Raw genomic sequence first — 13,797 nt, 5'->3', positions numbered from 1 at the left:
ACTGGGTTAATGACATATGTTAATGTAGTCATGATGGATTTATGTCACAAGGGTCTGTTTTGATTTCTGGTTAAGAGCTGAGTGTCAGAATTGGTTGCATCACCACTTGGATGTAAACTTTAATGGGGGAAAAATGAACCATTCCCAATCACTGTTCAGTAGGCCTTGCTATAAAAGGTCTGGAGACCACAGAATATAAAATCAATCCTTTTAGCTTCCTTTGGAGTGAATTCCAGACTTTGAAAGTTAGGCAAAAGATGGAGTAATATTAGGTGATGGTACAGATTAACAGCACTTACAGCTCACCCTATGAACTACACTAAACTTTGAAATGGGAATTCCTCTCCAGAATGATTGTCTGCAGTAAGAACTCATACCTCTTCATCTCTCTCTAGTGAGATAGCAGCCCTGTGGTTCTCTGGGACTATGGTGACTTTACCTTCACCTTTATTTTGAACTTTATCCCGATCAGTAAGGCAGAAATTGTAAATGGTTCTGCTGTCCTTCAGAATTGATTAGTCTGCTCTGGGTTCACATGAGGGTTGATTCACCTCGATCAAATATTAAGGAATTGTAGGTACTTATACCACACCATGAGTTTGTGCTTGTGAGAGAAAAAGAAAAAACAGGGGCATACAATAATGTTAAAAGGGATTAGGACACTAACAAAATACGTGTATTACAATAAAACGTGTAATGTGCCTTGTTTTAGTTAAAAGGTATTCCAAAAGTTTGTACTGCACTAGTTGGGTGACATGAAAATCTGCTGCAGTTACCATAATGCCGTCAAAAGGTTCTTTCATGTAGACATCCCTGAGATAAAGCCTTGATTAGAAACTCCTCACTGAGCAATAGGAAATGCTTAGCTCAGATATTTGCTATCAGGTTGTTACATTGACATTTGTTTGTTTTACGAAAATGGTGCTACATTCAACATCTTATGAAACAACTGCAAGCTACCATGTGCACTTTGTTTATTACACATTTCCGGAATATTTGTTTAATAGTATGTTGTAAAACTTTAAAGTCAGCTTACCACTAAGATGGAATTGTTGGTGTCATACAGAAAGAATCACCGGTGTTTTATTTCGCGGTTATGTATCAGGATGCATGGCGTTAAACATTGTACCTTATACATTATTAGCATATTCAATTATGTTGTTTTCAAGGCAGAAATTATACTCACATGTAATTGATAAAGTACTGCATCAAAGGAACAAATGTTAACAACCAAGTAAATGGTGTAGAGGAAGATTTGAAATAGTCGCCTGTTATAATGATCTAATAATTTGCTTAATGCACATAAAAACTCTGATATCTGTATCATTTAAACTTTAACTGTGATATTTTAATACTATAATACTTCATAAATATTAACTCAGACTAAGAATGTGATACATCTTCAGGTCTTCACAGATGGCAAAGAAGATGACCGAAGGTATGCAAGACAGGCATTAACAGTTTGATCTCCCTTAAATGTGTTAATATTCTACTTGCAATTTCCCTGTCATTAACTCCCTATCTGGGTAATTATGAGGCTACGTCACAAACTGTTACTTCTAGTGTGCAAGTGATTTTTTTTTGAGACTTAATGAGTAACAACATTTTTATAAATGGTCAAATGAAAATCCTATTTTGTAGTTATTATCCATTAAGCTGAACAATGCAGACAATGACATTTAGTATCGTTATTTCTTTCATTGTGTTTAATTGAGAAAAATTGGGAAATATGCAGAATATTGTATAATCTGAAAACTAGTAAATAAAAAGGATTATAAATGAATTTAATAGATGTAAAATAAATTTTATCAGATCTAAAGCTATTGCAGTTAAGGACTAGAAATTAATTAGCATTGTATCCATTTGTCAGGCACTAAAAGGCCACCAAAACTTATGGTATAGTGAGGTGAAAGCACAGACTTATTGGAACCATGCCACCTGATATATGGTAGGTGTTGATAGCTTCTGCAAATAAGAGACTTAGTATCTGTTTCAGATTTCCAATGGAAATCAGATTTCCCTGAATGTAACAGACACTTCAGGAAAACTAGGTTGACAGATCAAACCGGCAGTTCTTAAAGAAATTGTTGCTGGCTGCTATATCAATATTAGGTGAATATTGAAATAGGAGGGCTGTTCCGTTGCCAACACCCTCTAGTCAGCCTTGAACAATGTTATTTTCTGAAAATTGCAATAAAATTTCCATCATCATTGCCACACTCAGAAAGGTGAGTTTATTTTTAACATTTGGACACAGATTTTCAACTTCTTCTCCTGACATCATTAATTTCTATGTTGTAGAAAACAAGACACCCATTTTCCCTTCTTTCAAGAAATCTTTTTGCATTTCTCACTAGTGACAGTACCAATTATTCAGACACAAGCTTGTAACAATTTGATCCAGTTGTGGTGTCACCTAATGTCCGTACATACACGTGCTTCCAGCAGACATCAATGGATGGCAATAAAGTGAGAAGCCTGGTCAATTGCCTCCCTCCTTAGTCCAGACATTCTGAGGATGTATGTTTGTGTTCCCACCTTTGCCATGGCTAAGATTAATGAATTGATAAAACATCGGACTACCAGAATCTCTATGACTGTGTTGTTCAATGCTATAATTGGTTCAATGATTTGGGAGGACGAACACACATTTACTGATATAAAGTGTACTGGGGTTCATGAATACTACATTAATTATCACATAACTAACCCCAACAGTTATAAAACAATTTTAACACCATGAGTGAATATTACCCCAAAAATCAACTTTCTGTTTAAAAACACTTGGTAATAAGGAAGGCAAATTGAATGTTGAACTTTTTTTTAAAGGGAATGTGAGAGTTTGAAAATAGGGAGGATTTGCTAAAATGATACAAGGCATGAGTCAGACCACAGATGGAATACGGTTTTGGGCCCCTTTGCTAAGGAAAGACCCTCCAGCCGTCCTGAGAAGGTTCCTCTGGCTGATACCAAGTATGGAGGGATTGTGTTAAGAGGAGACGTTGAATAGTTTGGGCCTGTACTCATCACAATTTAGAAGAATGAAAGGCAACTTTGTTGAAACATACATGATTCTGAGGGACTTTAAAGGGTAAATGCAGAGAAGTTTTTTCCCCTTATAGGACAGTCGAGGACTAAAGGGCATAATCTCAGAATAAGGAATCACACATTTAAAACAGAAATGAGGAGGAATTTCTTCTTTTGGAGGATAGTGAATCTGTGGAATCCTTTACTGCAGAGGACTGCTAAGATTGGGTCATTAAATATATTCAATATGAGATAGACACATTTTTAATCAGTAAAGGAATCAATGGTTATAGCGAAAAGGCAAAAAGTGGAGTTGAAGAGTATTAGATCAGCCACGATTTCATTCAATGGCAAAGCAGACTTGATGGGCTGAATGGCCAACTTCTGCTCCTACATTTTGCAGTCTTATCATGTGGAGTGAATCAAATTGCCTGAAGATTGGCATCTGTGATGGTAGGGGCCACTGGAGTAGGCTGAGGTGGATCATCTGCTTCACAGTTTTTAGCTGAAGGTTCTTGCGAGTTCTTCAGCCTTATCTCTAGCGATGGTATGCTGTGAGCTTTCCTGTCACTCAAGATGGGGATATTTGTGAAGCTCCTCCTCCAGTATGTTGTTTAATTGCCCACTACCATTGCTTTCTGAATGTGGCAAGATTGCAAAACTTTGATCTGATCCATTAATTGTGTAAATCCTGTCTATCATTCACTTGTTATGCAGATTGGCATACAAATTGTCCTGTTTCTTAAACAGGTGAACACCTCAATTTTAGTTATGCCTGGTCCTGCTTCTGGGATACTCTCTAATATATTCATTGAATGAGGTTGATCCTCTGCCTTGATGGTCGAGTGTGGGTTATGCCAGGCCATGAGTTTGCAGATTGTACTGGATTAGAATTCTGTTACCTTAGCATCTCATAGGTACCCAGTCTTGAATTGCCACATCCATTTGTCATCTACTCCATTTAGCAGAATGAAATGAAGGGTATCTTCGATGTGAAGGCAGAACTTCGAGCTTCTTAATAATATGAACAGTGGTGAGTCAATTGGGAAAGTACAGCAAAATCAGAAAAAAAGACTCTTGATGTTGTGAAAAAACTCTGATTTTCCACCCAATGTTTAAATGGTGAGATGAGAACTTTGTTAGTGAGTGGCGAGAGGCCTATTTACATGTAATAATACCTCATCAGTACCTAATCTCTCCCTTTGCAATTTGCTATTCTGCCACACAGGGAGAGAAATAAGACAGCAATAATCCCTGACATGAAAGTCAGACCAGGTACATGGTGCCTCCAGCCCTTAGCTCTCCATGTTGGACAACAGTCCCTAACATCTCAGTGTACACTCCATGAGGAATAACTACCTGCACCCTTCTTCCATTGAGGTTGGCATTGGACATCCAGCCTTGCCACATCTCTGGCCCACTTCATGCTGCTGTTTGAAGCACACCAACACCTTTCATGTAATGCTGCTGTCTGGCTACTTTGCATGCAATAACAAAAATCCATAAGACCATAAGACCATAACACATGGGGATAGAAGTAAGGCCATTCGGCCCATCAACTCTACTCTGCCATTTCATCATGGCTGATGGGCATTTCAACTCCACTTACCCGCATTCTCCCCATAGCCCTTAATTCCTTGCAAGATCAAGAATTGATCAATCTCTGCCTTGAAGACGTTCAATGTCCCCAGCCTCTACTGTGCTCCATGGCAATGAATTCTACAGTCCCACCACTCTCTGGCTGAAGAAATGTTTCCTCATTTCCGTTCTAAATTGAGCCCCTCTAATTCTAAAGATGTACCCACGGGTCCTAGTCTCCTTGCCTAATGGAAACAACTTCCCAGCATCCACACTTTCTAAGCCATGCATTATCTTATAAGTTTCTATTAGATCTCCCCTCAACTTTTTAAACTCTAATGAATACAATCCCCGTATCCTCAACCGTTCACCATATGTTAGGCCTACCACACCAGGGATCATCGTGCGAATCTCTGCTGGACACGCTCCAGTGCCAGTATGTCCTTCCTGAGGTGTGGGGCCCAAAATTGGACACAGTAAATCAGGCCTAATGAGAGCTTTATAAAGTCTCAGAAGCACATCGTTGCTTTTATATTCCAACCCTTTTGAAATAAATGACAACATTACATGCGCATTCTTCATCACAGACTTAACCTGCAAGTTAACCTTTAGAGAATCCTGGACTAGCACTCCCAGATCTCTTTGCACTTTGGTTTATGAATTTTCTCACCATTTAGAAAATAGTCCATGCCATAATCTTTTTTCCAAAGTGCAAAACCTCACATTTGAATTTCATCATCCATTTCCTGGACCACTCTCCTAAACGGTCAAAATCTTGCTGCAGCCTCCCCACCTCCTCAGTACTACCTGCCTGTCCACCTAACTTCGTATCATTGGCAAACTTTGCTAGAATGTCCCCAGTCCCTTCAACCAGATCATTAATATATAAAGTGAACAACTGCGGCCCCAACACTGAACCCTGCAGGACACCACTTGCCACTGGCTGCCATTCCAAAAAAGAACCTTTTATCCCAACTCTCTGCCTTCTGTCAGACAGCCAATCTTCAACCTATGCCAGTAGATCTCCTTGAACACCATGGGCCCTCACCTTATTCAGCAGCCTCCTGTGAGGCACCTTATCAAAGGCCTTTTGGAAGTCTAGATAGATAACATCCACTGGGTTTCCCTGGCCTAACCTACTTGTTACCTCTTCAAAGAATTCTAACAGGTTTGTCAGGCACAACCTACCCTTACTAAATCCATGCTGACTTGTTCTAATCTGACCCTGCACTTCCAAGAATTTAGAAATCTCATCCTTAACGATGGATTCTAGAATTTTACCAACAACCAAGGTTAGGCTAATCGGCCTATAATTTTCCACCTTTTGGCTGACCTTTCCTTGATCAAGGGGGTTACAACAGTGATTTTCCAATCATCTGGTCTTTCCCCAACTCCAGTGACTTTTGAAAGATCACAACCAACACCTCCGCTATTTCCTCAGCCACCTCCCTCAGAACTTTAGGATGTAGCTCATTGGGACCAGGAGATTTAACAATTTTTAGACCTTCTAGCTTTTCTAGCAATTTCTCTTTTGTAATGGCTACCATACTCAACTTTGCCCCCTGACTCTCCCTAATTGTTGGGATATTACTCATGTCTTCCACTGTGAAGACTGATGCAACATACTTATTAAGTTCTTCAGCTATTTCTTTATCTCCCAACACTCGCCTTCAAGCAACAATTTGGAACAGCCCAATGACTATTTTTGCCTCTCGTTTGTTTCTTATGTACTGAAAGAAACTTTTAATATCATTACTAATATTACTGGCTTACCGACCTTCATATTCGATCCTCTCCTTCCTTATTTCTCTCTTTGTCATCCTCCGCTTGTTTTTGTAGCCTTCTCAGTTCTTCTGATTTCCCAGTGCTCTTGGCCACTTTATAGGCTGTTTCTTTTTCTTTGATACATTTCCTGACTTTCTTCGTCAGTTATTGCTGTCTAATCTCCTCCCCGGGTAATCTTTCTTTTCTTTGGGATGAACCTCTGCATTGTGTCCTCAACTACACCCAGAAACTCCTGCCATTGTTGCTCTATTGTCTTCCCCGCTAGGCTCTGCTTCCAATCAATTTTCATCAATTCCTCTCTCATGTCCCTATAGTTATCTTTATTTAAGTATGACACCATTACATCAGATTTTATCTTCTTTCTTTCAAATTGCAGACTGAACTCTACCATATTATGATCACTGCCTCCTAAGTGTTCCCTTACATTAACATCTTTTATAGAGTCTGACTCATTATATAGCACTAAGTCCAGAACAGCCTGCTTCCTTGTGGGCTTCATCACAAGCTATTCCAAAAAGCCATCCTGTAAGCATTCCATGAATTTCTTTTCTTTGGATCCACCGGCAACATTTTTCATCCTGTCCACCTGCATTTTGAAGTCCCCCATGATCACCATGACCTTGCCTTTCTGACATGCCTTATCTATTTCTTGGTACATCTTGCACCGCTGGTCCTGACCACTGTTAGGTGGTCTGTACATAACTCCCATAATGTTTTTTTTGCCTTTGTGGTTCCCCAACTCCACCCACTCAAATACACCTACTTAAGTAGCAATCACTTGCCTTCCCAACAACCTCTCTGCTCTGCCCTCACTTCCGCCCAGCTCCTGCCACTCTCTGCTGTAAAAAAAATCCAACTCAAGCATTGATTTTATGTTAGGCTATTTGCTTGCTCTCTAAGAACTCACTCATTTTGTGCCTATTTGGATGCTTGCAGAATCTCTGCTTTGTCTTACTTTCCTTTAAGCACTTTGCCTTATTCAGAACTTTAAAAAAGTGTTCACAGTACTTTTGTTTTGCCTTAGACAGACTAAGCTAGCAAGCAATATTTTATTCACCACTCCACACCACTTAGTTTTCAAATAAATATTTAAAGGTATATATATGTATATATACATATCCTAGTCAACCTGTTCAGAGATGTTTTATCCATCTCTGTAGCAGGTGGGACTTGGATCTCGGTCTTCTAGCCCAGAGGTAGGAGCATTACCACTGCACCACAAGACTCCCAAGGGCATAAAGGAATTCTGTATCTGGCTTGGCTCAAATCCTCTGTCACACGTAACCAATTAGAAATCTACTCAGTGTAAAATTAGCATTGTAGAGCAAGGTACAGCAATTTGCAAGGTAATAGTTGCCCTAATATAGTAAGTAAAAGGTTTAAAGAACTCAAAAAGGCATTGACAGTTACTGAGAGAGTAAAGTGCATAAAGTACGTACAAGAGGGACTAGAATAAGAGATTGGAGGTTGGCATGGTTTTGAGGTGGACATTCAGGAATATGGGGCAGTGCAAAGTCAGATGTCTGTGGTAGAGTGAAGTAGGTATCTTTGGGGAATTGTCAGGGATAGAATCAGACAGCTATCCATTGGGCATGATATTGACAGGCATCATGGGGTGTTGGGATCAGGTGTATGCCCAGAGAGGGTCATTTGGTGGTAGTGGTGGATGCGGGAGGGTGGGTGATTGGGACTGGTAGAATGTGTACAGGTTTCCATGGGTGGAGGCAGAGGTTGCTGGGTTAGATGACGTATCGTTGGAGGGTGGGTCAGTTAGGTGAAAATGTGGAATGGGGGGATGATTGCATTCTAGTGGGTGTTAGATGGTTGGAGTCTCACATATCTGTGGGAGAGGTCAGGTGTCCATGGGCAGTCGGTTCAATCAGATATCTGTGGCAAAGGTGTCTTTGTAGCAGATGGAGAGAGAAATGGGGAGTCTGTGTGGCTGCTTGGGGAGTCAGTTTCACATTAGCCAAGAGTTAGAGCTGATATTAATTCCCCTAGCCTTTCCTGGCCAAATATTAAGGTAACTAGGCCTGAACACTCCATTGTCTCTGACTCTAACTTCACGTATAAGATTTCTACGGAACATTCCAAATGATAAGGTACCAGAGCAGAAATAGGCTATTCTGCCCATCAAATTTGCTCCAACATTCAATGAGATCATGGTTGATCTGATAATCCTCATCTCTGCTTTCCTGTCTTTTCACTATAACCCTTAATTCTCTTATGGATTAAAAACCTATTTATTTCAACCTGAAATGTACTCAACAACCCAATCTCTACAGCCCTCCATGGTGAGGACTTTCACAGATTCACAACCAACCAAGAGAAGAAATTTTTCCTCATTTCTGCCTGAAGTAGGTGACTCTTTGCTCTGAGATTATGCTGTAGTCCTAGACTCTCCCATAAGGGAAGCAACCTCTCAGTATCAACCCTGTAAAGTCCCATAACAATCTTCTATATTTCAATAAAGTTTCCTCTCATTCCTCTAAACTCCAAAGTGTACAGGCCCAAAACTACTCAGTCTCTATTTATAAGAAAATCCCTCCATGTCTGGGGTCAACGTCATGGACCTTCATTTGACTGCCTCCAAGTTTCTTAGATAAGGGGACCTAAACTATTCACATTATTCCAGGTGTAGCCTAAGAGTTTTATATATTTTTGGCAAGAATTCCCTATGGTTATATTCCATTGTTTAAAGGTGGTTAGCTCAGTTGGCTGATCAGCTGGCTTACAATGCAGAATGATGCCAACAGTGTGGGTTCACCTTTACCTTTACCTTTATTCTTTGTTTGCTGATCAGAAATTTGAATTTCTGTACAATTATGTCTTGGTCAGTATACTGGGTCTTCTGAGAGGTCACAGTATGCATTGTTCAGGGCATGTCTAGTCTTCAATTATCCAGAGACTGGATGAAGTGGGCTATTTAATTCACTAAGAAACTTGTAAAATCATCCAATGTATTTTTTTAAAATCATTTTAAATTATTTAAAATTAGGTGACTTGAGATGGAGGACTAGACACATTTGGTAAATTTAAAAACATTTTCAGCCATATTAAGAAAATTACACCAGCTTACTCTCTCAAATGCATCAACGAATTGTATGTAAGTTAGCTCGCTGAGCTTGAAGGTTTGTTTTCAGACATTTCGTCACCATACTAGGTAACATCATCAGTGAGAGTCTATAATGGTGACAAAACTTCTGAAACCAAACCTTCAAGTTCAGCAAGCTAACTTACATACTTCTTATCAACCTGAGCTACAATTCTTCTCAAAAATTATCAAAAAAATTGTTTTTAATGCAAAGCAAAGAAAATCTATGATCTATTTTCTGAGTGCTCTGTGGTTTATGGAAGAGTTCATCGTTGCGATTGTGGAAATGTATTCAGACGGAATATTTAATCAGCAGAATTATAGTTTTGAAGAAGTCATATTCCAATGTAAAAATCATTCCAAGTATTCTGATCAGTTCTCCCCATGAATTTCTAGCCAGGATCCTTCTCAGCAGTTACAGGGTAGATAATCCAGGAATCATAAATACAGGAGTGAATAGGATCAGCGTGGAAGCTATGCCCCTACAACATTTTCAGTAGTCAGTGCTTGTATTCTGTGACTTAAAGGTCTTGAAGCCACTCTGAAAGCTATCAAATGAAGGTATATCTAAGTATATCTAAGATAAGGGTGAGGATAGGGTGCTATGTGGCAAAGGGTAAGGGTGCCTAGTGGGTGAAGGTGGAAGAAGAGTTAGTGGTGACATGAATGGTGGCTGGTGGGGGGGCTTGCTTGTTTCTGGCAGGTTAAGTTGGTTGGGTGGGATGTGGGGAAGGGAGTATGGGGGTAAAGTGTGCAGTAAGGTGAGAGAATAGGATGTCAGGAGGGAGAAGGCATGGCTGGCAGGTGTGTGAGAAGGGTAAGGGTGCCAAGCATATGAAGAATTTGTGTGCCAGGTGGGTGAGTGGGAAAGTGCAGAGGTGGCAGATGGAAGATGGTAGGTGGGTGAAGGGGTGCAGCAGGAGGTAAGTGGATGAGTGCTTAGGTTTGGGTGGTGAATTGAAATTACTAATCCAGGAGAGCTGGGTCAGGGTGTGATGAAGTTATTGATTCAAGGGGATGAGTTCAGGTCGTGGCAGATCAGTGACCAGTCAAGTGGTCAGGTCTAGAGTATTTCACATCTGGGGGTATCAGGGAAATGGGAGGGGGATTGTGGTGAGCATGGACCTTCATTTTAATTGTTACCGTGGAGTTAAATCAGGTTTCTAATCCTCTAACATTTGCTTGATAACTATTCAACTTAAGTCAGTCAGAACTCTCCAAAGTCTTTAACTCTAATTCGAAATAAGGAACCTCTCTAAGGATCCTAGTATTCTGTTTTGGGTGCTTACTCGACTGTGGTCAGAATGAAGGAAAAAGTGAGGACTGCAGATGCTGGAGAGTCAGAGTTGAAAACTGTGGCACTGAAAAAGCACAGCAGGTCAGGCAACATCTGAGGAGCAGGAGAGTTGATGTTTCGGGCATAAACCCTTCATCAGGAATGGGGAGGGGGAAGGGGGCTGGGAAGGTGATAGGTGGATGCAGGTGGTAGGGTGATAGTGATTGATCGGTGGGAAGGGTAGAGCAGATAGATGGGAAGGGAGATGGACAGGTGGACAGATCAAGAGGGCAGTGCCGATTTGGAGGGTCGGATCTGGGATGAGGTGGGGACAGGGGAGATTTGGAAACTGGTGAAGTTGATGTTGATGCCATGTGGTTGAAGAGTCCCAAGGCAGAAGATGCAATGTTCTTCCTCCAGTTGTTGGGTGGCTTGGATTTGGCAGTGGAAGAAGCCCAGGACTTGCATGTCCTTGGGGGAGTGGGAGGGGAAGTTGAAGTGGTCGGCCATAGGGAGTGGGGTTGTTTTGTGCCTGTGTCCCAGAAATGTTCCCTGAAACTCTCTATAAGTTGGCATCCTGTCTCCCTGATGTAGAGGAAACCACATCGAGAGCAACGGACACAGTAGATTTTCCTGTGCATCCATCTACCTCATCTACTGTGTCAGTTGCTCTCAATGTGGTCTCCTCTTATTCTGAAGTGTACACTGTCAAAGCTCAACCAAAGTCTGAATAACCCGTGGGCACTGACTGAACACTCTCCAGTATCATATGACTTATATTTTAAAGGGTCACTGTCCCAACATAACACCAACTGTAATACATCACACCCAGTCTCACAGTTATTACCCTTGGAAACTTCAACATCCTGAGGAATGTTGCAGAGTCAGCAGCATTGACACTTCTACAAGGTCCTGAAAAACTTCAATTGACACTGGCACAATGACGATCTCCCCATCAGAAAATCTAGGGCAATGATTCTGTTTCTCTCTCTGCCAAGGTATTGCCAGATAGTGTTGAGTACCTCCAGCACTTTCTGCTTCGGTTTAGATTGACAGCCCATGAAGAAATATGCTGTTATTTTAGCACAGTTTCTCCCTTGCATACAAGGCAGAAGTCAGATTACAGCTGGAATACTGTGAACAGTTTGGGCCTGTTATCTAGGGATGATATACAGGCATTGGAGGCAACCTCGGTTTAGAGGTTGTGTGGATTGACCTTGTACTCCTTGGAATTAAGAAGAATGAGAAGCCATCTTATTGAAACATTTAAGATTCCTAGAGGACTTGACAGGGTGGACATGGTAAGGTTGTTTCCTCTTATGGGAGAGTCTCAAACCAGAGAGCATAATCTCAAAATAAGGGGTCACATATTTAGAACCAGGATGAGGAAGAATTTCTTCTTTCAGAGGTTTGTGAATCTGTATATTCAAAACTGATAGATATTTAATTAGTAAGGGAATCAAGGACTATGGAGAAAAGGCAGAAAAGTAGAGTTCAGAATTATTACGAGTCATGATCTCACTGAATGGCATAGGAGACTCAATGGTCTGAATGGCCAACCTCTCCTTCTATGTCTTAGGGTTTTATGGACAGATAATTGAATCAGCCTTAACACTGCAGACTGTGGAAAACTGGACTTTGATGCAGTCACCCCTGCCTACATTGGCAGTGAGTAATCTTTATCACTTTTCGTGACTTCGTCCATAATAGAAGAAGAACAGGGAGCCTTTTCAGCTATGATCTCTGCTGATTTTATCTCTGCAACTTTGCAATGGTTATACTAAATTTATACATCATTAAAGAGCTCTTCCTTGTTGCAAGAGCAGCAGAATACAGTTATATTTGCCAGACTGTCAACTATACAGATGATGTCAATGAAGTACATATAGTGCCGACCTTCTGGTGGTATTTAGTTTCACAAGGGAATGAATATTTAGATACAGTATTTTTTACATTGAGGAAGAATTTTAACCAGGTCAGCTTCCTGCACGTATATCATCACTTCACAATGTTTCCCCTGGTGGATCAGAATCAAAATAGTAAATGGAGGGAAATTTTTTTCGAGCTCATATGAATGATGTTATCCATATTGTTATGTATCTATACTGCAGATTAGCAGTTTCAAAAATATCTCTGGTGGAAATGATACTTGATCATCTTGCAACTGGCGCAGTTTCATGTTATGATAGGTCACATTGCTTATTTCTGTACATTGATTACCCTCACCAAAGATGGATGCACCAGGCATTTGTATCTTAATACCACACCTTTCATAATCCTCTTTGCCAACTTTCATGACAGGGAGCCAAACAAGAGCTCATAAAGGATGGAAAAGCAGTTCTGAATGGCAATGGAATAGTTAACAGGATACTCAAATCAAAAAACAAGCTGATGGTAGAAAATGGGAAAAAGGAGAAGAAAGGAAAAGCCAAGTGTGAATAAGATCCAGGGTGAAGGTGTAAAACAAAATGTTGCATGTTTCTTTAAAAACTGAGTCAGCAAAAAATGCATGAGTTTCATTTGGCTTTGAACCAAATTGTTGTATCCTTTGCCATCTTTGTAACTGATTGTATTTACTTTGTAAATTAAATTTGTGACTAATGCATTAGTATTGACGTGAATTATAGTCCAAAGACATTCACCATTAAATAAACTGCACTGAACAAGTTTACAAAGAACACTTTGAACGCCGCGCCTTCCAACTCGCCCTCTCCGTTAGAGGGCGCGCACGCTCGGCGCCGCCCCCGTGTGGGTATGGAGCACGGGGCGCGCACGCCGGTGCCGTTGAGAGGGGGAGGGGTTTGGGGGAGCGGGGTGGAGGCTGGAGGGGCGCGCACGCTGACGTTTTACCCAGGATGCGGCGGGTGAGCGCGGGGCCGCGCGTCAGTTATTTACAGCCCGGGCCAAGATGGCGGATCATGAGGAGCAGGTATCGGAGGAGGAGAAGGTGAGAGTGGCCGCGTTAGCGGTGCTTGTTGTCACTGAGCCAAATGGTCCTGCTTCTTTTGCCCGGCTCACTCTGATTCTGCAGCCGGTA

At 41.0% G+C, this 13,797-nt stretch overlaps 1 protein-coding gene and 1 pseudogene across 1 annotated transcript in view; both read left to right on the top strand.

Annotated features, from left to right (window-relative positions):
• Positions 1-12,311: 12,311 nt before the first annotated feature.
• On the top strand, positions 12,312-13,202 carry LOC122559434 (very long chain fatty acid elongase 4 pseudogene; annotated as a pseudogene).
• Positions 13,203-13,624: 422 nt separating this feature from the next.
• Positions 13,625-13,797, top strand: part of LOC122559686 (F-actin-capping protein subunit alpha-2) — a 45,866-nt gene continuing 45,693 nt past the window's right edge. Inside the window, exon 1 of the mRNA XM_043709571.2 lies at positions 13,625-13,707. Within this exon, the coding sequence (XP_043565506.1) occupies positions 13,669-13,707 (39 nt within the window). The 5' untranslated portion in view covers positions 13,625-13,668. The remainder of the gene's footprint in view (positions 13,708-13,797) is intronic.

This window comes from Chiloscyllium plagiosum, unplaced genomic scaffold (genome assembly GCF_037043375.1).
Source record: "Chiloscyllium plagiosum isolate Xiang-an unplaced genomic scaffold, Cpla_swu_hap1 HiC_scaffold_19, whole genome shotgun sequence".
In the NCBI taxonomy this organism is placed as follows: domain Eukaryota; kingdom Metazoa; phylum Chordata; class Chondrichthyes; order Orectolobiformes; family Hemiscylliidae; genus Chiloscyllium; species Chiloscyllium plagiosum.
The sequence above is the reverse complement of the archived record's forward strand: the minus strand, read 5'-3'. Positions and strand labels throughout refer to the sequence as shown.